Source organism: Eleginops maclovinus, chromosome 2 (assembly GCF_036324505.1).
Source record: "Eleginops maclovinus isolate JMC-PN-2008 ecotype Puerto Natales chromosome 2, JC_Emac_rtc_rv5, whole genome shotgun sequence".
NCBI classification, from domain to species: domain Eukaryota; kingdom Metazoa; phylum Chordata; class Actinopteri; order Perciformes; family Eleginopidae; genus Eleginops; species Eleginops maclovinus.
Window position 1 is genome coordinate 17,225,098 of NC_086350.1, and position 25,858 is coordinate 17,250,955.

General features: G+C 41.1%; 3 protein-coding genes across 5 annotated transcripts; 1 reads left to right on the forward strand and 2 right to left on the reverse strand.

Moving 5' to 3' along the window:
- Nucleotides 1-582: 582 nt before the first annotated feature.
- On the reverse strand, nt 583-2,178 carry ascl1b (achaete-scute family bHLH transcription factor 1b). The gene has a single exon (XM_063911108.1). The coding sequence runs from the start codon at nt 2,007-2,009 to the stop codon at nt 1,413-1,415; it is 597 nt and encodes a 198-aa protein (XP_063767178.1). The 5' UTR covers nt 2,010-2,178; the 3' UTR covers nt 583-1,412.
- A 4,725-nt stretch (nt 2,179-6,903) lies between these two features.
- irf7 (interferon regulatory factor 7) lies at nt 6,904-11,464 on the forward strand. Of its 3 annotated transcripts, XM_063904493.1 has the most exons (10): nt 6,904-7,155; nt 8,020-8,173; nt 8,644-8,815; nt 8,901-9,004; nt 9,111-9,162; nt 9,276-9,386; nt 9,467-9,669; nt 10,068-10,269; nt 10,401-10,516; nt 10,642-11,464. In XM_063904493.1, the coding sequence occupies exons 1-10, from the start codon at nt 7,148-7,150 to the stop codon at nt 10,828-10,830; spliced, it is 1,311 nt and encodes a 436-aa protein (XP_063760563.1). In that variant the 5' UTR covers nt 6,904-7,147; the 3' UTR covers nt 10,831-11,464. The 3 variants fall into 3 exon arrangements, with proteins under 3 accessions (XP_063760563.1, XP_063760547.1, XP_063760556.1); XM_063904477.1 differs by lacking the exon at nt 6,904-7,155 and having other exon boundaries at nt 8,006-8,173; XM_063904486.1 differs by lacking the exon at nt 6,904-7,155 and having other exon boundaries at nt 8,006-8,173; nt 8,904-9,004.
- A 397-nt stretch (nt 11,465-11,861) lies between these two features.
- phrf1 (PHD and ring finger domains 1) lies at nt 11,862-24,496 on the reverse strand. Its single transcript, XM_063904468.1, is given in 20 exon segments — nt 11,862-13,651; nt 13,783-13,911; nt 14,013-14,099; nt 15,688-15,764; nt 15,862-17,024; nt 17,129-18,947; nt 19,250-19,404; nt 19,887-19,957; nt 19,959-20,010; nt 20,333-20,526; nt 20,668-20,789; nt 20,928-21,060; nt 21,374-21,552; nt 21,761-21,852; nt 22,091-22,224; nt 22,331-22,414; nt 22,575-22,771; nt 23,099-23,257; nt 23,400-23,546; nt 24,415-24,496. Coding segments are annotated over 19 exon segments (5,094 nt in total). The 5' UTR covers nt 23,488-23,546; nt 24,415-24,496; the 3' UTR covers nt 11,862-13,492.
- Between the last annotated feature and the right edge of the window lie 1,362 nt (nt 24,497-25,858).

A 25,858-nucleotide genomic window follows, 5' to 3' on the forward strand; every position in this document is an offset into this window, starting at 1 on the left:
TAGCGCTCACAATGTGGTGTTGTGCTCCCCATTTTGCAGGAGACGGGCTTTTTGCTTGGGCTGTGTGCGCCATGAAAAACACAGTTGGGGATACAACTAGTCTACAACCCCAGGTTTTATTTAGATTGATCTCAATAGGGCAATAATAATTTTGACCCCTCTTATTGTCTCGCTGACTTTCCCCAGGCCGTATTTCAAAGTGTCTATACCCTTTGAGAGGAGTGAATTGCAGCCCCTCTCCCCCCTCCCCTTTCACTACGCTCCAGGCGTTCTGGGCTATTATTGGGTAAGGGCAGAGGACGTAAAAAAAACAATGCAATGCATGAAACGTAATATTAATCTCCCCGTCCTGAATGCAGACAAAGCGCTGTAGAAGGTGCACGTCTACAACGGTTATTGAGTGCTCACTCAGCTGGGCAATTTTCCCCCGTGTGCCCATGCAAGTCGAGAAGGGTCATGCAGGGGCTTTGAATAGAGGAGAAGCTCCCTGGTTCGTTCAATTACCGCCACATACCCCACTCACACATTTGAGCATTAATGTGTGCAAAATCAGCGGAAGAACCAAACCAATACAAAAGCATATAATATAAATAGATTCGTATTTATTTATAAAACTTGTTTTACACAAAATATATCTGTTAAAATCAAATATTTACATTTTAGGCGTAAGGAAATGGAGAACAAGTGCATACATTGATAAAGGTCTCCTTACCACTTCTTATTTTTAAAAAAATTTAAAAACTACAATCTGTCACAGGTAGTAGCCTTGATATTGCTGTCCAGTCACACAACTCAAACATGCCAACACACTGCCTCACTGACAGCTGGCTCTCACAACACTGTCAGGGAAATTGGCAGTTGCTGTTGTTCAAGAACATTGTTTGTTTGACTCAGTTGTACAAAAATATGTCTTCATGATAAAACAATACGTTGTATGATACACTTTTGCTATGAAAGAAACAATGTCCATCACTAGAAAAGTCTGTCATCTGTGTTGTGCCTTCCCACAGACGTGGCAGCTGAGGAAGGCAGTCCTGCTCTGATGTAACACTCATCAAAATAAGTCTCAGCAGAACTTGCTGTGTCACGTATTAATTGCACTTATTTAATTATAACACCAACAGTAATTTACTTCCACGCGCTGACGTGAAGTCCAAACTCCTTCCTTCTTGTGGGGACTTCAGGGCGACGGTTCATGCTCAGGGCTCCCTCTCTCACTCCCTTTCTCTCTCGCTGTCTTACTATTGCTTTCTCCTGCAGAAGCAACCCGTGTGAGCGAGGGAGAAAACAGATAACTTTCAAGCGCTGAGGGGACTGATCTGAAGCCATTACCAAGTCTATGTCAGCATTTCTGAAAGAAGTCAGCCGCTTTTACGCACAGACTCTGCTGTGTGTTTACAATGTTGTCTGCCTCAGTACCTGTCGAACCAGGTCGTAAAGTCCAACAGCTCCTGCTCTTCGGAGCTCAGAGGCTCATAGCTGCCTTCGTCTGATGAGTAGGTGGAGTGAGGCGACTCAGGTTCGGCGGAGTAGCTGTTGGAGATTGTCGGGGATGGCAACCCACACTGGAAAGCAGCCGATACAGCGTCATGTTCGTCCAGGAGTTGCTGCAAAGCTCTGATGTACTCCACCGCAGACCTCAGGGTCTCCACTTTGCTCATCTTCTTGTTGGCAGCGCCGTTTGGCACGTGTTGACGCAACGTCTGGAAGCCCATGTTGACTTGTTTGACCCGGTTTCTCTCTCTTTCGTTCCGCCGCGCCACAGCCACGGGTTGCTGTTGAGGGATGGAGTAGCCGAGGCCGTTGAAGCTCAGACGCCGCTTGCAGCGCAGGAGCTCCGGCGATTCGGAGCGCTGTCTCTTCAGCACCTTGGTTTTACTCTGGAAATCGGCATCATTGCCTGGGACAGCGCAGTCCTGGGCCGGGGCGTGCAGGCTCAGGCTTTGGTGCCTTTCAGTAAGTCCAAAGGAGAATGCAGTCTGCGTGGTGGTGATGGTTGTAGTTTCCATCTCGCTGACAGTTGTCACAAGTGATGGATGCAGAGGGCGAGTGCAGCCTCTAACAGTGAGACCAAAGAGTGGGAAGGGTTGGCAGTGTACAGCTCTCGTGTCCTTCGCGTGGAGACCGTGTGGCTAACTCTAGTCCAAGTCTCTCTTGACTGCTTACTCCACGAGCCGATCTGACCCAAACTTTGGCAGCACTCCTCTTTTTCAACACGCGCCCCCAACACACACCCCACCCACCCCTTTTCTGAGACGCACGCTTCGTCGCGAGGCCCCGCCCCCGCTGTGTGATTCTTCTGCACGCCGACTCCCCCGGGCCAGGCGCGTGGCTCCGGGAGCTCAATAAACAATCCCGAGCTTTCACAGCGCAGGGAGCACGCGCTGGGCTCATTTACATTCCAATGTCTCTAACTTGAAGGCCCATTGGTCGATTCAAACGGCCTGCAACCGTGCGAAAAGAAAGAAAGGCGAGGCAAAAAAAGACAGAGAAAGAAGGAAAAAAGAAGAGAGAATAAAAAAAGTGAATGGTTTGGTTCTTTGAAATGCCTTTTGAATTTGACAATGTACCCCTGGCAAGTCTTCAAATTATCAGTCTTCCCCCCTTGGCCATCTTTCTCTTCCAGTTCTTTACAATCAAAAATACCAAGGACGCTCCCTCCTGTATCCAGGCTACAACTTTGCAGAGCTAAATACACTGCAAGCGTGTCACTGAGCACAATAATTGCCAATTATAAAGCCCGTAAGGACGCATGTTTATGACATGTAGGCGTTTGAAAGAGCATAACACTTAAATCTCTAAACTCCATAGTTTGTGGAGGAAAGTCTTCATCAAGTCTACATGAATACAACTTTAACACCCATTCATATGCAAACTGATTTTGTAATGTTGTGGAGATCGTATTGAAACGAATGTTATATATTTAAACAATTCTACACACATCGGGCGACAAAGTCTGAACCAGATGCACTTGTGCAGAATTTCAGCACCACATCGGAGCGGACAGCATCGTCATTTAGTTTTAATACAGTTTCTGCCGACCTGATAGAGAGAACTTGTTTGATCAGATATAGTTTCATCCAATATTGTCAAAGAACTTCCAAATACGTTTCGTCTGTAATACAAGAGTCTCCTTAACAGCAACGTCTACCGAGGAAGTCTGCGTGGAAACTGTAGACATTAATCCTCAAATATATACCACCAGCGGCCTCTGGTGGCAGATAATGGCTACTACATCCTGCAAATTATCTGTGTTTTGTGGTACATGATTCAGGGAGAGAGGGGGGGATTCCCTGGCAGCTAGTGGTACAAAAAAATTGCTTACAAGACATCGCAAGTTAATCTAAATAAAAAAGTCCAAACATTATCCGGAATTCAGTTGTGAATACCAAAAACCAAATACAAATATCATAGACAGGAATATTACAACAATACTTTAGGAAGCAATTAAATAATCTATCGTTCCTTCTCTTTCAAGTAACTTTCAAAGTAACTCAATTTAAAATCACAATAACTTATGATTTTGAAGAAATCACATACTCACACCTTCTTGTTTCCTTCTAAATATTTAAAATCCACCCACAATGAAGATCTTTAATTTCCTAATAAGCAATATGCAGGAAATGATTGAGATTGAGAAACTTGTTATAAATATATATATATAGAATATTCCCCTAATTTGGGTTTGGACTAAAAAATTGTAAACAATTTTCTTCAAATATTAATACTTTTTTTTAATAGAGTGAACGTTACACATTTTAAAAGGTGTAACGTTCACTCTATTAAAAAAATGTCATACTTTGCCAATTTATGACAAAAAAAACATCACTTTGTAGAGAATATTAACATTCATTATCATTTTCTTTTTCTTTAGGTGTCAAGGTGTGAGTCATGTGTATTGTTTGTTCTCTAGGAAATATATTCAAACTTTGCAACTATATACAATTGTATTGGCCTATGTGCTTTTGCTGCTTCTTTCAATTTGTAGAGTTTTGCATGGTGATCCTCATTTCCAATCTTAGATTTCCCCTTTCTCTCCTCTCTCTGCCTGGCTGACAGTAGAGGGCGCTGAGTTAAAATAAAAGTGAAAATGTAAATCTTGAAAAGGCATCTCCCTTACCTAATGTTACATTATGAGCCAGTTTCTGATAAAGGTGTCAATGTCTTAACATGTACTCAAAATAAAAATAAATAAATAAACCGAATGAGGAAGTCCAATGTATGCTGCATTGTCGTTACATAAATATTGAAGAATGCCAAACAAAAAAAGTGGTGACTATCAAGAAAATATTTTCATTTTCAGTTGTGTATTTGTCAGAACCTGCAGACTAAGACAAAGATTAATTTCCACCCCAAAAAACTGTTGTTAAATCATTAATCCAAAAGTAACCAGAAAATTATTCTCGGTTAGCCAACAATGAGTCATGTGAAGTGTGTGTGTGTGTGTGTGTGTGTGTGTGTGTGTGTGTGTGTGTGTGTGTGTGTGTGTGTGTGTGTGTGTGTGTGTGTGTGTGTGTGTGTGTGTGTGTGTGTGTGTGTGTATGTGTGTGTGTGTGTGTGTGTGTGTGTGTGTGTGTGTGTGTGTGTGTGTGTGTGTGTGTGTGTGTGTGTGTGTGTGTGTGTGTGTGTCCTAAATTCAGGTAAAATTAAATAATATCCACAAATATTTTTAAAAATGATAACACAAAAGAACTGCATGTATATTTTGCAATCAAATTTGAAATAACATCGAATTCCTACATCCTAAGTAACGAATGTCAGGTTAATGACTTTCCTTAAGGCTCGACCGCACACAGAAATACAAACACAACATTTCAAGGTAAAGCAGGATAACGCGCTATAAATAGATAAGGGTGTGGCTGTTTATGGGAATATGAACCGATTTAAATAAATACACTTGAACTCAAGTGAGAGAGAGATAAGAGTGGATAGGTGAGTGTGTGTGTGTGGGTGTGTGTATGTGTCAATGCAACAGAAAAAGAGGGATAGATACAGAGAGAGCAATATGAAAGAGGAAGAAATCTCAAGAATCTAGATGGAATTTTTTTTTAAATGTCATTTGAAAACAATAAAGGTTTAACTGTATTTGTGCTTTTTCCATACATTATTTGTCCTCTGAAGACTCATAAATGTTCTTACTCATATATTTTGTTAAGGTCACAGTGGATGCTAGAAAAGGTGCTCCAATCAAAACAGTTGACTGTATCACATGATCCCATGTTCTGCCACACAATACTCCATAGTTACATACAGTATAAAGACGAGTTAACAGGTATGATATTGCCTTCGTATTCTGAATAAAAGTGTGAAATAGGATATAATTCCACCATGTGGTCGTTCAAAAACTGCACTACATACTTAGTGAGTGACCCATGTTTTCTACAGGGGCCTTTTACAAGGGCAGTATTTCCAATGAGCAGGAAAAGGGAAGTGCTCCATTAGAGTGAGTATCATTTCCTTATTCCTGACACATGCATACTTGGACTGTAGTTATGTTCTTTATTTCTTAAACAGTGTCAGACTAAGGCATAAGCATTAAATGCAGTCTGCGGTCAAAAGGCAGCCAGACAATAAAAGCAACTCTTCCCTAGAAGCAAGTAAAGAGAAGTATGCTATAACTGACCTTTAACATGCAAACCAATGCATCACACTGTACCCAGCCTTTTGTACTGGGATGGTAAGTAAATGTTTGGACAAGACCCCAGGGTGGGAGGATAAAAATCACATTTGTTCTTTCTTGTGCAGGGAAGTCAACAAATGCTGATGATTGAAAGAGGAAGTGCAATGTTTGCAGCAAGCTTTTTTTTTTTATATTAGACTAAAGTTCATGTCATGGAAACAAGGGAGTCCCCACTGCACTCTCACTCACCATCTGGTTATTTATATTCTGTCTCATTCAAAGACATGAAACAACCCCACACCTGCAGGGCTCTGACTCTGAAAGTCCCACATTACACTTCAGCACACAATTGTTCCATACTATGGTGCATTCAGAGGTGGATTCTTTCATCTAAATTCACAGGAACATGGTTGGTTTCATGTGACAACAATACCTCACCAAAAATACAGGTCTGAGCAGGTGGAGCTCATTGCCTCTGCTTCTTTACTGACAAAGGTACCTGGTCTGGGCCTTAAATATTCGCAAAAATCCAGTAAGAAGATATGCATCTTATTTGTACAGTGTAGTTATCTGGTTTGGATATGTGTAAGCTATTAAACAAAAACTGAAACATGTTTCTATTAAAGAAATACTGTAAAATCAATTGATGACAAATCAGCAGTCAGAAAAGGTATACCACACAAAACCAAATGTATCACAATTGTTTAGAGTTCTTTTCACTTATTTAGTCAAATTAGAGGATCTGCCCCTTAGTGAAACCATGTGGTTATTCAGACAGTCTGTGAAACTAAGACACCGATCTGTCCAATATCCAACCTGAAATGAACATCATCGAGTAGCACTATGGGCCACGTCATTCTGGTGTTGTTTATCCGGTTTTAATTACATAAGACTACAGTAGGCTTGGTATTATCTAGAATAAAGGGAGGTCAAGTTTAGGGCGATCCTAAAGCAATAAACACTTCTGAGAATGATAATGAAGTTGGCAAGTGTAACATCGTTGCCAAAAGTCCACTCTGCACCTCCAAATTCCAGACCGTAATATTGCTGTTGAAAAGACCCACTAGGCTTGTCTGCGGGTTATAGTGGACGAAACGCCCACGAAAACACGTTAACCTGGGGTGGATGATGAAATGCGGAGGAAGTGGTGATGCAAGAACACATTACGTGACAAAACACCCAGCAAAAGCTACTTTCAGTTTGCTTTTATTACCTCACCAGGAGAAATTTCCCTATTCCAACCCTCCCATCTCTGCATCCGGTCTGCAGAGCGTGCCCTAAATGTAACCTTCGGGAGTGGCTTCAAAGTATGTTGAACGCTCTGCGTAAGGATGTAACGTCTTGCTTTTTTTCTTAAATCGAACTCACCCATTTGTGCATTGGAAATGCCTGAGTAGCTGCGCCCTCCCACGGGGGAGGAGAAATCAAAACATCGCGGAGTGCCACTGGTTCTGTTTCTATAAAATCAGCAAAGGTGCTTCTGAAGAGCCACAAGAACCCTGGAGAGAGTAACACATCTACCGAGAAATGCAAAGGTAGGGATGGCCTCATCTGTGCCCTCTCTTCCTTATTTTATTATGCCTTTGTTTGTTTTGGTGCGAATGTAATGTATTGTGAAGTAGTCAAACCTGATATGTGAGATGATTTAACTAAATCTTTTTGTAGGCTGAATTGTGCTGAATGAGTTTGCATGTTACTAGAACTGTCTGGTCCGACCATGTAGAGCAGGGGTGTCCAAACTATGGCCCGGGGGCCAAATGCGGCCCGCGGGGCATTTTATATCGGCCCTCAGCAAATTCCAAAGTATAATGGAATATGGCCCCAACCCGAAACTTGAGTTTTCTTATATTGTACTTCTTAAATATATATGTCAAAATACATTTCACAGTAGTATTGTGTGTGTTAATAAGCCCACTTTTCAAATAAATTATGTCAAAGTTGAAAGTATTTTTAGTTTTAGCTCGTAACAAGCTTCAAAAACTACCCTTCCTAGTTTCTCTTTTTATAAGCAATCTTAGAGCTATGTTGTAGACCGTTGGTTTTCTTAAAGGATTTTCAAGTATCAACAATAATTGATCTACATTTTATTGATTTAGCTAACTTATGAGGCAATATACCTCACCTCTAGTGAGTGGTCCAGCTCTTCGTGCGTTTTTCTGATTGTGGCCCACGGTGAAAAAAGTTTGGACACCCCTGATGTAGAGTATAACAGGGTGCTGAATGTGTATTTCATCTTTATATCAACATAAAAACATAGAAAAACCTTTCTGTCTAAGCTGCTTGTAGCTTTTACCACACTGCATGTGTGGTTTAGGTTTTTGAGTCCATTTCCTGTCTTTGCTCTAGTGAAATTTCTCATTTAAAGAACAATTGTACTGATCTGTCATGTTTCCTCTCAGCCTTCCAAAGCCTTCGTTTGCCAGCTGGCTCATAGAACAGGTTGGGACGAGCCAGTACCCGGGCCTATGCTATGTGAGCAGAAACAAGTTCAGAGTCCCCTGGAAGCACAACTCCAGAAGGGACTGCAATGATGAGGACAGTAAAATATTCCGGGTAGGTTGAACAGCTCGTATTACACCTGCAACTGCAATTACATGTATCGTTTGATCCGGCATAGTGTGATTATATAAAATGTTGATGGCTTTGCTGACATCTTATTAAATAGTAGAATAATTTACAAACACTCCCAAGTAAGATAAGGTCATTAGAGATTCCTTCATGTCATAATGACGCTTTTTAATAATGGCAGGTGTTTGGAGTTGCAATTAGAGCATGCCGACGTTGCACTTCCTTTTCCCTTGAATAAAAGTAGCAATACCACAATGTACTTTGTTTAAAAATACTTTGTTACTTCGTGTTAAGTAGAAATCCAACAATTTTAGTGTCCATACAAAGAACTTGAAGTGATGTCTCATATGCAATCTCATTTAATCGTCCAAGTGATCATATTTCAATTGGAAAGTGAAAACATAAATAATGTGAGCATATGGAGTTGTTTTTAACTTCCCCTTTATGGTTAACAGGCTTGGGCAATCGCGAGTGGAAAAATCAACGAGTTCCCCAATGACAAGGCCAGGTGGAAAACCAACTTCCGATGCGCTCTCAACAATCTCTCTAAACACTTCAAGATGATAAAAGATAATTCCAAGATTAATGACGACCCTCATAAAATCTACGAGCTCATCAACCATGACTGTAAAATGAGTCACTTAATCCGAGTCTTCTACTTCCGTTGTTTACAGTTGAATGCCTATTAATCTGCCCTTGTTTTCTTTATCAGCAGACAACCGTGAAAGTCAGCCAGTACAAGAATCCCAGGAGGATGCTGACATGAATCCAGACATATACACGTCTCCCACAGATTACCAACCCTCAGAAAATGAGGTGCAATATTACCTGGGTTGTAATATCAAACTGATTTTCTTTGTGGTGTTTTTTATTCCCTTAGATACTTAAATGCCTCAATACTATGGTTTTTCCTTTCAAACAGCTAATTCTTCTGAACAATTTCATGACCTTGGATCTTGGCAACCAGCCATCAGGTAGAGTGTGTTATGCAAAAAGCAATACCATAAAGTCATAGAGGAATGTCCTCTCCACCTGTTAGTTTTACATGGTCAATAATGAAGGTTAAATGTTTTTTGTTCTTTAATAGATGTGCAACTATGGGCAGAAGACTATGCTCAGCACAATCCAGCTGTCCCTGAAAGCTATCCTGTAGCGGCCAAGAGCCACCCACATCATTTACCAGAGCAGTCTGCCTACTGTAAGGAAATGTTCCGCCTGATAAAATCAAATCCTTTATTGTCTATAAAGATGTGATGTATTTCAATTTTTTTTTTACAGTAAACCCTCCGCAAGTCCTCAATTCACCTCTGCAGCCGAGTATATATGACCTGGAGATCTCCATCCACTACAGGAAAAGAGAAATGCTGAAGACTACATTAACCACGTCCCTTCTCCAGCTCCATTACCACCATGAGGTGCCTGAGCTCAACGCCCATCATCTCTGCTTCCCCTCCACTGATAGTCTGCTCGACCAAAAGCAGGTACATGATAACATCAAATAGGCCTCTATGTAAATAAATCCGACAACTGTACTGAAATACACCAGTTACCAGAGAATCGGGTTTTGTTATCTGTACAACTGAGATTGTGTATATCCAACCAACCAAAACCTTAAAACCGTCAGTGTGGCATACAGTGAATACGTTTCATGTAGGTTTCACATCACCAGCGTTTTCGTCCATGCACAAAACCAATAAAATGGGGAAACCACTTGTAAATACATTGCTTTTAGTGCTACTGATTGTAAAAAACGTCACAGTTTAGCTTTAAGTTTAGTCTAAGTAAAGCATTAACTGAAGGAACAAGTTTGAAAAAAATCTCCTGCTTTGATCCAAACTTTGATCCAAAGTGAGATATCCAACCCTTTTCTTTACACCAGGTTGAGTACACTAACCGCATCCTGAACAGCATCCAGAGAGGTCTATTCCTGGAGGTACGAGACACTGGTATCTATGCCTGGAGGCAGGACAAGTGCCATGTGTTTGCAAGCACCAGTGATCCCAGTGTGGCTCACCCCAACCCCAGCAAGCTGCCCCCCAACACCATGGTGACGCTCCTGAGCTTTGAGAAGTATGTGCACGGTATGTATAAATCTCTTGCTTTTTATACAGTAGAAACAAAATTACAGCATGTTTAATAACTGTTACATTTTGTGTGAAGCCAGCATCACGTTGCACTGTGGAATAAATGTTTCCATCTGTATCTGTTTCAGAACTGAAGCAGTTTAAAGAGAGCAGTGGGGGCTCTCCTGAATACGCCATCAACATGTGCTTTGGAGAGAAGTTTCCTGATGGGAAACCTTTGGAGAAGAAGCTGATCGTAGTCAAGGTAACGCTCTTTTTTTAGTTTCCTCAACTTCACCTCAAAGACACATACAGGATTGGAGATCGGCTCCCTTTTATGCAAGTTTTATGTGTTGTAAAATTTCTCAATGTGTCACTTCACCCCCCCAGGTGGTCCCTCTGATCTGTCGACACTTTCATGAGATCGCCCAAATGGAGGGGGCCTCGTCTCTTCACAGCACCAATGTCAGCCTACAGATCTCACACAACAGCCTCTATGATCTTATTAACAACGTCTTTAGTCTACCCATAGCTGAAGAGTCAGCGAGGGCGGCTGCACCTTTTCAACCTCAGATGTGACATCTCTCAAACTTTTCAATTTCAACTATCCATGGGACCACACCCTGCTCTGCCCCCAAGCTACACGAAAAAGTTGTCAAACTGTTTAAGTGTTGAATGTGTCATAGGTGAAGCAGAAAGACCAGGAATTAGGATGAAGAATGCATAATATACCATCAATGACCAAACACATTGCTGATTTACATTGCCTCCTGTTCTCATCAGTCACAAATGTTGGGAAACACATTTTTATCACTACACCAGTATATATGAGCTCCTTTACTATTGGACTGTAACATTACTCCAGTGCCTTAGAATACACTTTTATATGATTACTGTAAATGTCGAATCAACTGTTAATGAAATGTAAGGTTAAATTAATATTATATATGTATGTAGGAACAGAATGTGGCCCAAAATGATGGTAAATCCTTCATATGCTATTACGTTTTTACAATATTTATGAGCTTGTAAAATGCTTCAACAGTGTGTGGATGTATGTTTATGTATGAGTCACGCTGCCATTGACTGAAATGTTTCCTTGTTTCTGGTGAATTTGTTACACTTTTTCACACTTTGTGTTTTTGCACTTTTCACACTTGAAAAATCTCTCTGAAGAACTGCCATTGTTAAGATATTAAATAAACAGGTTTAAATATGAATGACGTCTCAGTTCATTCGCACTATGCTGCAGTGTAGGACTCGGAAATGCTGGGAGGTAATATTCAGAGAATGTATGACTGATCAATATAAATTCAATTAGGTTATAGTGTACTGCTTTCTTATAAGTGAAATCAAACCTTTTTACCCCAAAGAATAAACATTGAAAGACCTTAAGTAGTCATAAATAATGACAAAGAGAAAGATGTCGAGTTTTCAATTAAAACAGAATCGTGTGTCTTTGGTCTATGGGGCTGTTTTAAAGTAACACAAATACATTTGAGGCACTTACTGAGAGAGTGCCATCTCTATGATGATATGAACTTCAAGCACGAAACTCCTTGAGCTGAAATATTGACACGAGAAAAAATATTAACTTGAGACAAACCCTATTCATCATCAGTGATTTATTATCATTAGTGTTCCCTCTTAAAAACACCTGGCCTGTCTGAAGTAAATACGGAAAAAAGTAAAATACAATCAGATAAACATGAGCACCTGTTTTTGTACATTTTTCGTTCCTATTTCTCGGGTTTATAAAGCGGATTTAACTTGACAAAGTACAAGGCAAGTCAGACCACCCTCATAATCCACCTTTACAGTTTGCAAATAAACTGCTATAGACACACAGGGAGACTCCCTCATGAACATTTCTGTAAAAGAAAGCAAAGAAGGCTGAGAGTGAGGTTCAGTTTTAAGACACACAAAGCAGTCATAATGAAGCTGTGATCACTGTTAGTATGGCAGACACACCAACAAAAGCTTTACGTTTCTTTCTGTAACACATACCTTGGAAATTGCTGTGATGTCCTATTGTTCTTATTTATGGACTGTAAATTGATCTCAAAAACCATGGTTTAATGCAAATAAAAAATGTTCTTACATTACACACAAGAAAAAAAACGAATTAAAAGGTATTTGGACATGAGCGCACCACGTAAGACAGCAACAAATATATAGAAATTATCGTTTTTGTAAGATAATGGGACTGAAACCCATTGAGTTATTGGGACATGAAGTCTGCATTATAACTTTTCCCACTTCAAACTATAATATACTTACAGTAATGCGGAGTAGTAGTCACAACTGTTTTAAAACTGAATTTCGCAAAAACAAATGAAATCTCTTTTACTGAGAAAAATAGTGCATGTTCTTTCCTAGTAGTTTGGTAAAAACATGATTCCCTAGATAAACCTTCACATTTCTAAACATAGCTAAAGATCAGCCTCGAACATAAGACAATAAATATGCCTTAAAACGAAGTGACTGTTGAAACTGCGGAGCCAGAATTTGCCTGCAGCATGCTGGACTGGATTTAGCTCATTAAACATTGTGGATAGAAGGGGATGTGGAAGACGGATAATACAAAACAGAAACCGGTCCACTCTATAAACTACAACCATTAATAATCAGTCATTCGCAACACAGGTGAAAGAAACAAATAAGTGGATATATCAAATCTATATTATTTACAACCAAATCTAAAATGGTTTAATATCTTTACAGGTACACTTTCTACAAAAATTGCATAACAGTGTTGTTCCTTAATGTCACAAATGTCTTAAATATGCAAATTGTGCATATTATTCTACCACTTCTGAACCAACAAAACGGTTTGTAACTGATAAATGCGCCCATAAAAAGCCGTGTGAAACTGAAAACCTGAGCTGCATCCGAATTTACCTGATTTCTGGCTCCATGGGAGGGGTTTTGAGATTTGCCTCTTTAAAAAAGGCACAACCTCCAGGCCTCCTGTTTCTGAGATGAACAACACAAAAGGGTCCAGTTCTTGGCAGTGACAGTCTAAGCAAAAGACTTCACCAGGTGCTGTTCAACCAAAAAGTTTGTCTTCAAAATTCAGAAACCTTGATATTGTATAAAATCTTGAAGCTGCTAGCCATCATCTTAGTTTACCATTGTGATTGTAGAGTTGGAGATCACAGCCAGTAATATGACTCAGAGTTAAACATGGTGAATGAGTTAGTATTAGCAGTGGGTGTGGATGTCCTTAATGTTTGCCTCCTCATGGGCTGTCACAGATTTTCATATCATCAGCCTCCTGTGCCTGCCCTAAGTCCTCGTCTTTCCTGTGTTTCCTAGCGTGTTTGTATTTGTCCACGTACGCCTTGACCAGATTGCCCACCTTCACTGGGTTGATCTCCCCACTCTTGCTGTGGCACACCTGGTGACCAGGAGCAAAAGCATTATTACACATATTACCTGTTCTCAGGAAATACTGACTCAGATGATGACTCAAAAGCTCTGGGCAGTGATGACAAACCTTTCAGTATCTTAGCTAAATGTTTTACTCACCTTCTGGACGGCTTTGCGTAGGATCTCTTTGTATTCGTCCTTGTTGATGTCTCTCTTCTGGTAGAAAGGCTTGATGGCAAGCTTCACTTCTTCTATAGCCCTCTCTTGCATGTGCAGCTTCTTCAAATACTGATGGTAGGGTTAATCGAATCACAAAAGAGTTATAACATTTACTCTAAAGAAAATAATATCACAGAATAAGTGCTATATTCAGCCCATAGATCCCCTACCTCTGCCTCTCCTTGTACTCCATCAGATCTAGAGGAGGTACTAACAGCCCCTCTCTTGGAGGGTTGACTGACAGCCGCAGTGATGTCCTGCGGAAGTCAACAAAAAATGATGTGGACGATAAGAAAAAAGATTACACAAGGCAGGAATAAAAGACAGATTCAATCATTTAGGGCTGAAAATATATCAATTTGTCAATACAATTGTGAAAAATGTCTTACTATAATCAAATCTTGCCATGTCCTACAATCCGGGACAAAGTATCAACATTTCTCACTTTATTTGATAATCAAAAATTGTATACTGTATATGACATGTCTGTAGAGGATTATAATGGTGAGGACCAGGGTGGGAATTTGACGGTGGCCATGGCCTTCAATGCACCTCGGTCTGGCCGTGATGCCCTGAAAATAATTGTATGTCCTAAGGTCACCATACCCTGTTACTGTTAAAATCTCGAAGTTGCTTTAAAAGTGTCAGAGCAGTGGTCTGGGCTCTGAACTGCATTAGTCCCTGTAGCTTGGATTGGTTAAGCGCACCTCACATGTCATACGTCGCATCATTCAATCATCATTGCAGCGTCTCGCTATAAGAATACAAGGAGGCCTCGTGTCTCCTTTTGTCCGTGAGTTTATTCACTTCTGAGACAGGTTAATGTTGTCCGTAACCACGCCAAAACAACAAAGAAGAACGTTAATTATCACTCGCACACACATACACTGTTAGCTCTCCCATAGCATTCCCCCGTCTCTCTCTCTCTAGGAACCTCCCTTCCCCTCACCCAGTGGCGTTTCTATATGTACAAAACTGGTGGGGCACGAACAACTTAGATATATAAAGGCTTTTTGTACCTTAATACATGGAGTAAAGAGCGCTATCACAAAGCAAAACTAAACAATAACAACAACCGTGATGCCTCAGCATGAAAACATCAGACTGTAGGAAAACACAGACACTCGTCACCGTGGTTACAATAGCAATCGATCCATCGATACATAAACTATACTTCCGCTCACCAAAGCTCCACTAGATGGTCAACTTCTTTTATTTTCTGTTTGTATTATTTCCTGCTGGTGATGTAGTCTTAGCTCTCTCGTCTCCTCTTCATAACTTCACTTTTCGCACACACACTTAAAGTCAATCAGCTCTGACTTATGAGATGATGTTTCAGTCTGGCTCCGAGCGCTTTGCTCCTCTTGTGACTTGTTTTTGGCCGCACATATTGAATGAAACTACTCTATTCAATGGGCAGTGTAGTAAAAAAGTAATTTGTTTTCCATCTCATGCGTGTGTGTTTTATTATCAGAAAGTTAAGTTGTTTATTTGTAAGCTCCAAATCCACATTTTTCCCTAAATGGCCTTTGTGCCCTAAAAAAATTTGCGACACAAAAGGCCAAATGGCTTTGCCCCTAAAATGACGAAATTCCAAGACTGGTGAGGACTTATTTTTACATTAAGCTACTGAATCGAAAACTGTTGACAGCAGATATTTAGACAATAGCTTTTACTTTCGTTTACTCTGAAATGATCTCAGTATCAGTTTTAGTTTCCATCACATGATTTTACCCAGAAAATACATTTGCTCTTTTATAGATAAACACTGCCCCCTTCTGGTTATTGAATCACATGAAACTCTGATAATATTTTTCTATCACAATTAGGTGATAGCTGTCCCACCTGACTGGGTGTCTGGCCTGTTGAGGAGGGTCTGCGAGCTCCTTCCTGCTTCAGCTTCAGTTTGTACAGAGACAGCTCTGTCAGGAGAGATTTAAATGCAAACATTTAGCTGAAAGTAAAAATACACTTTATGATCTGTAACAGCGAGACAAAATATCAAAGCGATTTACTTACTGCTTGCAGATTTCTTTTCTGGTTGAAGCCCCTCAGGCTCCTGTATATTCCAGGTGACCCTCTTCACCTGAGACTTGGATTTGGCTCCAGCTATGGTCGAGACCTGTTCACCCCTCCCCTCCTCTCCTTCCTTCTCCTGTTTGATGGATAGACCGCTATCCTCTGTGTGCTCGGTTTTCACATAGTCCAGGTTGTCCAGCATCACATCGACATTAAAGTCGTCGTCAGAGTCTGAGGGTTGCTGGACTTCCTGCTTGACAGGGACAGTCATCCCAACAGGCTGTTCTCTGGAGGACATTGACTCTGGGTCAGACACAGACACTGTATCCTGGAGACCATCTGCTGTGACAGGTGGGGTCAGGGAGGAAGATAAGGGGGTAGGGGGTAAATGGCAGGCTTTTGGGGATGTTGGCTCGGATTTGATCATGGGGATTTGACGAGTCTCTGTCTTGATTTCACATTTCTCAGTAAAGAAAGGGTCTTCTTTGTTTTCCTTCTCATCTACGCTTTTGGCAATCATGAAAGCATGAATGTCAGGTTGTTCTTTCTTAATCGGTTTACTAATAAAATAATCTTCAAACATATCAAGAGATGGTCGCTTTTCTTTCTTTATTTCTTTTTCAACCTTGATCTCTTTTGCTTGTTCTGCTTTCGTGTCCTGGCTCTCTGCCTTATGGTCTTTCTTTCTAATTTCAGACACAGCGGAACAGGAGGGAGTCTTTTGGTTGATCAATTTTTCCTCTTTGACGGAGCTTACAGGTACATCCTTTTCTTTTTTATTTTCATGTAACTGTTTTGTGTCTTTAGAGGACGAAGCATGGGACCCTGACGTTTTCTGAGCGCTCTTGGATGAAGACCCTTCTTCTTTCCTCTTCTCTCTTGAGCTGGATCTGGACCGGCGTCTCCTCTTGTCTTTTGACCGCGAGTCCTCCTTGTCTTTGGAGGAGAGAGATGGTTGTGGCAGTCGTGTGCGATCACTCTTCCGTTCCCTGGATGCGGATCTGGACCGTGATTTCGAGCGTGAATTTGAGCGAGACCGACCACGTCTCTTGTCCTTTGACTCTCGGCCTCTATCACCGTCTCTGCCATCACTTCTCTCCTTGCTCCTTCGTAAAGGCTTCTTTCTTTTTGAACGCTCTCTGCTGCTAGATTCGGAACCAGACCTAAAATCAGTAATGAGAGACAAAAACAGAAGCAAACAACGTCAAACAGCAAAAAGTAAATATTTGATACCAGTAATGTATTGGACAAAGTGTTAGATATTTACCCAGATCCCCTCCTGTCGTTGGATTGGGACCGGGCTCGCCGTCTCTTTGGGAGTTTCCTAACAGGGGACTTGGACTGAGAGCTTTCAGAGATTGAGTGTGCGCCAGTCCTCTCTCTGGACCTGGACCGCCTGGAAGTCCTTTCCTTCTCCTTTTCTTTGGGTCTGCCTCCTGGGCCTGATCCTTGATGGTCTCCTCTCTTGCCTCTGTCTGTCTCTGGACTGTAAGAGTGCCTCTCCTTCATAGCTTGGAAAGTCTTCTTCTTTTGGCCCGAATCTCTTAACTTTGGAGAGGATTTTGAGTCTGATTTAGTTTCTGGCTTGTGTTCCTTCTTGGTGGGAGTAGAGCTAGATGCTGCAGCACTCCGTCCACTCTCCTCTTCTCTCTTACTCTTGGAAAGATCCAGTCTGTGTTGGACAGGTGGTGCAGTGTCTACTGTCTTTTCACCCTTAACGCTGCTACTTATTCTTTCAGCTCCCCCTGCCTCATCCAACACTGGTTCTTTCTTAATTTTAGTGGCTAGTGATGTTGGTTTCTCAGACTTAATATCTTTGAGTTTTGATTTTGTTTCTACCTTGACATGTTTTTCTGAGAATCTGACCCCCTGTGATGTGGATTCCTGAGCATTGTCTCTCATTAGTTCTTCCTGTGAGACCTCAATGTCCTGTGGTTCGGTTTTGACAGTAACCTGCTTCCTTTGCTCCTTGTTTACTGAACTAGAAGCCTTCTCCTCACGTGGGGCTTTTTCAGAGCTTCCATGCAGTGTTACACCCTGAGCTTCGTTGTCTGAGCTGCTGGAGTCTGACAGAGTGGGATCAAAAGGATCGTAGATAGTATCACTGCTTTCTTCCTGTTTGATCGGTGTACGCGATGCCAGCAGCTTTTGTTTATCCCTGTGCAGCTGTCTCTTTTTGGCATCGTCTTCCTTTTGTGCCCGTGTCGGGTGCGTACTGCCTCCAGCAGCAGGGAGTGACGAGCTGCCTAGCTGCCTCGTCTGCCACGTGTTCCCACTTGAGTTAATGCGGAAACTCACTGATGAGGAAGATGAGGAGGACGCAGAATAACGAGGCTGGCTGGCAGAAGAGCCGATGGACGTGGAAGAGCAGGAGAAGGAGTTGGAGAAGGCTGAAGAAGAGCCGGCTCCATCAGGCCTCTGCCTCTGACCGTCGGCCCTGCCCTTCTGCTGGTCTACACTTCGCTGCCGTCCCCTGTCCCCAGCCAGACTGTTCATGCCTGTTTCCGGTAGGCTGTGACCGTTAGTACAGGGGTTAGAATTGCTGCTGCTTCCCCTGCTGCTGTTGCTGCTGCTACGATCACGGCCATCTTGACTTGTGCCATTATTTGTGACATCATTGTTCTCCCTTTTTATTTTTGGTATCCTAGGAAGCACCGACACATCTACCCACATGGGCTTTGTGGGGGCTTGTTGAGTTTGTGATGAGGCCATTCCCTTGCTCTTGGTGCTTAGGGAGGGGTGGATGTAAGACGAAGGGCTGGGGGCTCCGTTACTTCTCTGATGATTGTGAGGTTGCGTGGGTCTGCTCGGACGAGGTAGCTGCAAACTTGGATGACCCCGGGGCGGTAAATCCGAATGAGAAGATGGTCGGATGTGGCCGGTCTGCAGGGGCATGAGGGGGGTTAAGTGAGAAGAGCTCTGGGATAAAGGTCTGCTCATGGAGCTGTGTGAGGATCCTAGTTGGTCTACATTGTAGGGGAGGGATGGAGAACTGTCTCCTTGGTTGGGTGACATCACTGGGCTGATCTGGGTGCTGGCATCTCCTGAGCTATTGCCGTGACCTGGGTTTAATTCAGATTGCATTACTGCAACACAAAAAGAAAATAAACACACATGAAAAGTTCAGTTATTGCCTTGCTAAGCCGAAGTACACATCTCACATGCATTTTTCACCTCACAGAGTTCGATAAAATAGAGAACTACAGGCTCAATCAGTCACAATGTGCTGACAATAACTGCTCACAATTCATAATCCATGTGCAAGAACACAAGCAGCTGCTGTCTGCAGATTGAAAATAGACTGGACTTGATTTAAATAGCTCTATTTCAACAGCAACAACGTGAGACGATGTGTGATCTTTCGTCTTGCTGAGGGCCACACACTTACGTGACTTTGTAGCTTTAAGGGATCCATCTCGATTAATAACGACATCACAGCTGTCCATCAAGAGGACGCTCTGTCCCGATAGGATGCTTCCAAGGAGGTCGGGCACAGGAGCCGCCTCAACAACACCCCCTGATTGGGGCACGTCCATACCTCTCCTGGTGTGGCAAAGCAAACCATTAATTAGATCGGCCATATTTCAAGCTAGATACCATTGTGATGATAAAGACTGAGACATTCAAGACACCTGAAACTATCATGATGCACATAAGCAGTGTTTGGATTTGTTCTTTAATAATGTCTGTTTCTATAATGTGCTCATAATTTTGGAAAATATATTTCAGAAATATTTTAAAGCAAAACAACTCAATATATTATTATATTTTCATGAAAGACTGCAATAATATAAACGTAAATTGTCATTAAAAAAAAGCAGTCATCGTTGCATTTTCTACCATGTAATGCACACGTATGTCATGCATACTGTATGTTCACCATGTACAATGGTATTTTCAACCATTAAATGATAGGTATTTTAGAGATTTATGAGCAAAAACATGTTACTCAAAATAAGAGGTTCAAAATCAGAAGCTGCTCAATTTAAGAAACCTTACACTTCATGGTGAGAGGGGGGTGTTACCTGGAATGGCCTGCAGTGAATGGTCGAGCTACAGGCTGGTGAGAACGCAGGGCGGAGCGAGAGATCCCTCGTCCTCTTGGCCTCCAACAACGACGTAATGCGGGTCTGCTGCTCCTCCTCCTCACTGGTCAAATGAATAATGTAATACACAATTAGCTTGTTAATTAAAATAGCATTTGGTTAGCTATGTATGGCTACACTCTGAAAAAGGATCTTATTATGTGCTATATACTTTAATAAGTTATCACCACATATAAACGTTCATGATAATGCTGGCCCAGACCATTTGAATATTTGTTTGAAAAACATTTTTTAACCGTAAGTCATACCAATTAGCCATTTTATTGTTGTGCACATCCTTTTTGTGTTACTTTAATCAGCTGTGTTATTTGAAGTCTGTAAAATGATATTTGGGTCAGCAGCACAATATGCACAAGCATTCTTACTGTTCCACAAACGGATCCAGGTCAGATGGATCCCCGTGGATGGAGAGAGATGCTGCACCGATGTCAGCACGCATGTTGCTTAGCGTGTTCTCCGCTGGCCGATACACTGCAGGAAGCGCAGAGCCCTTTTTGTCCTTTACAATTCTGAGATTATTAGCGATACGGCCTCGAGGAGTGGCTGGCTTTTTCAAAATCTAGCAGGAAATCACAGGTATAGAGTTTATTAAGAGAGAAATCAACGTACAGATTCAAGAGGAAGTAACCTTTGTATTTATACTTTTGTGAAAATAAAAAAAAAGCCAAATAACATTACCTCTAGTTAATAACAAACTCACCCTTTTTCTGGATTTAGTCCTCCTCACTCTCCGTTTCCTCCTCTTCACTCCTGTAGTTGCTACTTTGCCTGTTTTACTTTTAGCAGAAGATGTCGTCTTTCTTCTGACCTTTCTGCGTTTTCCTGTTCAAACAACAATAAAAATTAAATGATTTCCGCTTCATAGCTATTTCCTGCTTTTACTTTCCGCCACATCTTTTTGTGTGTTTAAATGTGTGACAAAAATAACTGTTGTAAAATTGTATGTGTGTGATTACTTACTGGATTTGCGCCTGTGAGTAGTTGGGGGACGAGGTGTGAAGTCCCGTATATACACAGCCGTGTTGAGCCCGGCCACCACAGCGTTAATAGTGTCATCCAGCCAAGTGGATTGGATGAGATACGTGGGAGCAAACTAGAAGTGGAAAAGTTTGCAGTACTCCATTGGTTCACTTTGACAAACCATTATTTATAATTACAACTCCGAAACCCATGCACTGTTTCTCAACACGAGCATTTCAATGTCAAAAACCCATGCCATAATTTCTCCTGTAAAGCACTAAATAACATTATCCAAACAAACAATAAAGGAGTCACAAATGCAGTCAGTAAATCTTATTTGCACAACAACAAACTTCCTGGAACATGTTAGCAAAAATCCAGCCTGCACTTTTACTGAAAGTTAATTAAAATAAGCCAAGACTGAAGCGTCACGCCTCATGCCAAACCTGTGAGGAGCGTGCCTGTGTGATGCGATGACGGTTGACATTAGCTCGAACCCTCTCGCTCTGCTGAGTTCGGGCGATCGCTCTGGTGGGACCTGCAGCACCAAACTGGGATCGACTGGTGGTAGGACGGGCGGTAGAGGAAAGGCTCTCTGTATCGCTAAGTTCTTCAGCTGAAACCCCTGATATATCAAAAAGATTTAAAGATCTGAATTGTAAAAAAGATGCTGAGTGGTGCTAACAATTCTTTAAAATGGCCACTAGATATATTATAAGAAATAGATTTAAGTTTTTTTTGCTTAATAATTTGGTTTGAAAGGAGTTACAAAAATAAAGAACATTTCCACAAAGATATTGAATATTGAAATTAGGAAGACACGTAAGGCTTACTTGAGCGACGGTTGTTGGCTTGACACTCTGGGCAGAACCATTCCTCCACAGGAACAGAGGCCAGAGGTGGCGTGAGGCACTCCATGTGATACCTATGGAAGAATAAGGCATAATAAATATCTCTGTTGTAACAGAAATCCAACAGCAGGTTTGATTTCTGTAATAAAGGCAAAAGCTTACAACATTCAACACATTAAGAAAGGGGTTGTGTTATGTTTTCAGTTTAGTTTGTTAGTGAGCAGCATTATGAACCAATCTCATGGAAGCAGCCTTGGTGTAGGACTGGGCTGTTCAATGCCTTTCTAGTTTAGTACAAAATATCTATCTCACCCAGAATCACAGCCATCACAGAGCAGGAGGCGATCCTCCCGGTCACTGCCCCCACACACCTCACAGTTGGTCTGCTCCAGGTCCAAATCTACTACCTCCTCAAGCCCTTCCTTCACAGGCGTTTGTACTGTGATCTGAAGCAGAAAACAATCCCACATAAACAATTAGCCTAAATTAAAAGACTAAACTAGGGTAATAAATGTTCCAAAAGTTATGCTTACAAAAAATAAAGGTACTTACCATTTTCTTTACTTTGCCTCCATAACATTTCCTTAGGTATATGCTGTTGAAGGAAATACGGTCTACAGGACACGAGTTTGCATTCTAAGAAGCAGAAAACAAACACATCAGAATTAACAGAATTCAACTTTGTAAGATGTATGTTTCTTAAATGTAAAGCATATAGTAATAGGAAACAGATAAAACGTGTATTTATAACAACGTGCTTTCTCTTTGGGTTCATATAACATTAAGTCTGACATACCTTGGCCCATGCAAGGATGCAGTCGAGACAGAAGTAGTGCTCGCAGTTCTCTGGTGTTGCGACAGGCTGGCTGCTGAATGAGTTAAGGCAGATGGGACATTTCTCTGCATCCTCATCCGAGCTCATCTCGGCAAGATCAGCAGAGGGTCCCCCTAAAGCTCCATCTTCAGCCTTAGCATCTTCCTGTTCTTCCTCATCTAGTAAAAGTAGGTAAAAATCTATTATGAATGAAATTGAACTTACTTCATTCATTGATGCTGCAGCATAAAACAAAAGTAGTAAGTAACACATATGTTATACTTATTTCCCGCAACATGTGTGTAGTGCATATCGAAGAGGTATATTGTCTTCTTTAAACTCTACAGACAAACTAAGGTTTATTAATTAACAAAAATGTCCATATTTGTGCAGGTTGACTCAGAGCAGCTTAAAATGTATTCTTTATTGGGCTATATAAGCCTAAATCAGAAATACAAGGTGAGCAAAAAGGTTGTAACAATCTTGTAACATGCAATAACAATTACCATCCTCCTCTTCTTCTCCCTCCTCCTCCTCCTCCTCCTCCTCTTCGTCATCATCATCACCATCATTATCATCCTCTCCACCTAGGTGATCATCGTCTTCTTCCTCACCACTGTCGGATTCTCCCTCCTCAGACTCCCCATCCACACTGTCTGATTCATCTAAGAGGAACACAAACACATGGGTTAAAATCAACTTCATACTATACTCTTGCAGAAGGGAATGCAATTGTGATTAAAAAAGGTAATCATTCATTCTCATGCTCTCATATGTTATAAATGAAAAACATGTTAAACAAGCTACCTGAGATGGCCCACAACGCAGGCCTTTTTCCTTTGCTGTGGGACGTACTGCGGTTGATCAGCTCCTCTTGGCTGTCATCTTCATCCATGGCTGACCATCAGAAAAACAGCTCAACAATTTATCTGACAGCTTTTCTCTTAAGGAATCCTTGGAAGATAGAGCAGAATTGCAGATAGTGTTTCAATAGCAGAATATGTTTGGATTTGTCTGGTGAACAAGCTAAATTTGAACCATTAAGACACAAGTGGTCTGACAGAACATCATTAGGACTGAGGTGGTTTGGTAGCATACATGCCAATCAACTCACTGTTCAACGAGGACAGGAGATGATGGAAAGACAATCAACCGACTATTTGGAATGACAAGGTAATATTTCGCCCGAGACTTTGAGCAGAGAGGTAAAATGATCATAAAGCGTGTGCAATTGGTCATTGGACTATAGTAATGACAGTAAACGGACTCATTAAACCAAGCAAGTATTTCTTACTGAGCACAATTGACATTTTGGAAGTATTGAGCAGTTTATAAAACTAAAAACCAGCAGTTTTAACTTAACCAAATGTTGTACATTACCTGTATTGTTTGAAGACAAACAGTTAAAGGTTATCTAGCATTAGCTTGCTAGGAGCAGCCTGCATGCTATGCTATGGCTAAATTTGTAAACAAAGAAGAAATCACCGCAGCCTACAGAGTGCGTCCTCTGTGCCTTCGATACAATATGCACCCATGATATGTGTTGATAAGTACATTTTAGATATATGCAATGACAAGAATGTGAGACTAAGCTCTAACGCTGTTCTAATTGAACAAATATCACTGGCCAGTACCATGAGCTTCAGGGTAACGTGTTAGCTAGCCTCAGTATAGCTAAATTTAGCGAATGTCAACTAACGTTGCAAGCTGCCTAAGAGTCTGCACTATTACATTGTGTGGGGGAATTGACACACATTTCCCAAAAAACGTAGAACCGAAATGGCATACTTGAGCATTAAACAATCATTTGAACCCAACCTACCCCACTCAGTAAAGTGAGTTATGATTTTAAATGTTTGAAGTCTCCACGGTTGTTGAGTGACACCACCGGCTGGTTAGAGACGGAAATGGCAGAGTGCACTCAGGCTGTGACTCTTAAAGAGACAGTGTTCCTTTATTTAAGATCACAGTAGGCTTAGTAGTTATGTATATCAGAGTATAAAGACAAAATAATAGTACTAAACCACATTTCACCAGCTAATTTAACCATTTTAACACGTGATACAATAATAATTAAATTATTTGTTGTGCTATTTATAGTAGAATAAGTTATTTTAAATTATAAAGGATGCAACACAAAAATGTTTGATTACCTTGTGAGTAATTATCATAATAATATTAACAATAACAATGATAATCAATAGTATTTACATAGCACATTTCATATAAGCAATCAAGTTTAACTTACACATATAGTGCCCGTTTCTTATTACTTTCTAATGAAAACATTTCCTTTAAAATCTCAACAATCTTGTACATTTTGTTAATCAGCCTATTATCAATTCGTTGATACACCTGTCACAAGCCACATGGAGCCAATACAGTTAACAAGTGCCACTGTCGCCCCCTGGTGGTAGTTTCACGGCAACAAAAAAAGAAAAAACTGTTACATAATAATGTAATCCTGATTTCTGAGTTTATGGGGTTATGCAGGGCCGGTTCTTCCTACAGGCCATCAAGGCGACCGCCTAGGGCGCCAAATTGGCGGGGGGCGCCCCCTAGTGGCGTCCTTAAGCACACATCTTTGTTTTAACAACATTGATTAACGATTTTTTATTATTTTTTTAAAGCATGGGATATAAAACCCTCATTGAATTAAATGAACATGCCCCAACCCATATTTCGAATGAAAATGTAATATTATATTTTATAAAATATACGTGCATGGGGGGGGGGGCGCACAATCTCAATATCGCGTAGGGCAGCCAATGGGCTAGAACCGGCCCTGGGGTTATGTGTATCCTGACTGTAAATAATCTGACAGGGTTTTTGCAGTCAAAAAATGGTCAGGAGTAAGCTTGAGAATGGACCTAACTAAACCCCAAAGGTGGTTTGATGATATACACGAATCAGAGAAAGAACAACATGTACCAGCTGACAAGTTCAAGGGGTCAATATAATAAAGAGATGTTTTCGTGCACATCTAAAAGAAGAGATTGTTTCATAAATATTCCAGACGAAATGGTTGATGATACAATTATAATATAAATTACAATAGGTTATTCACACTGTAGTGCTCGGGCCCTAATAAAGTGGACGGTGGATCTATCCCTATGTGCTATATTAGGATGTCAATAATTATTTTCTCTCTAATAGAAGCTCGGTATTGGAGCTCTAAATGCACCCGACTTTGAAATGTAAGGGTCATCTAATCAATATTTTAATTGTAGAGGAATCCTAAACCCTCACTCCGTTAATGGTGTAAA

Bases quoted from the DNA above. Each gene is read 5' to 3' on its own strand.
- ascl1b (XM_063911108.1), bottom strand. From the start codon at position 2,009: ATGGAAACTACAACCATCACCACCACGCAGACTGCATTCTCCTTTGGA.
- irf7 (XM_063904477.1), top strand. From the start codon at position 8,006: ATGTTTCCTCTCAGCCTTCCAAAGCCTTCGTTTGCCAGCTGGCTCATA. The intron at 8,174-8,643 runs GTAGGTTGAACA...TATGGTTAACAG, and splicing joins AGGACAGTAAAATATTCCGG to GCTTGGGCAATCGCGAGTGG. The intron at 10,270-10,400 runs GTATGTATAAAT...TATCTGTTTCAG, and splicing joins CTTTGAGAAGTATGTGCACG to AACTGAAGCAGTTTAAAGAG.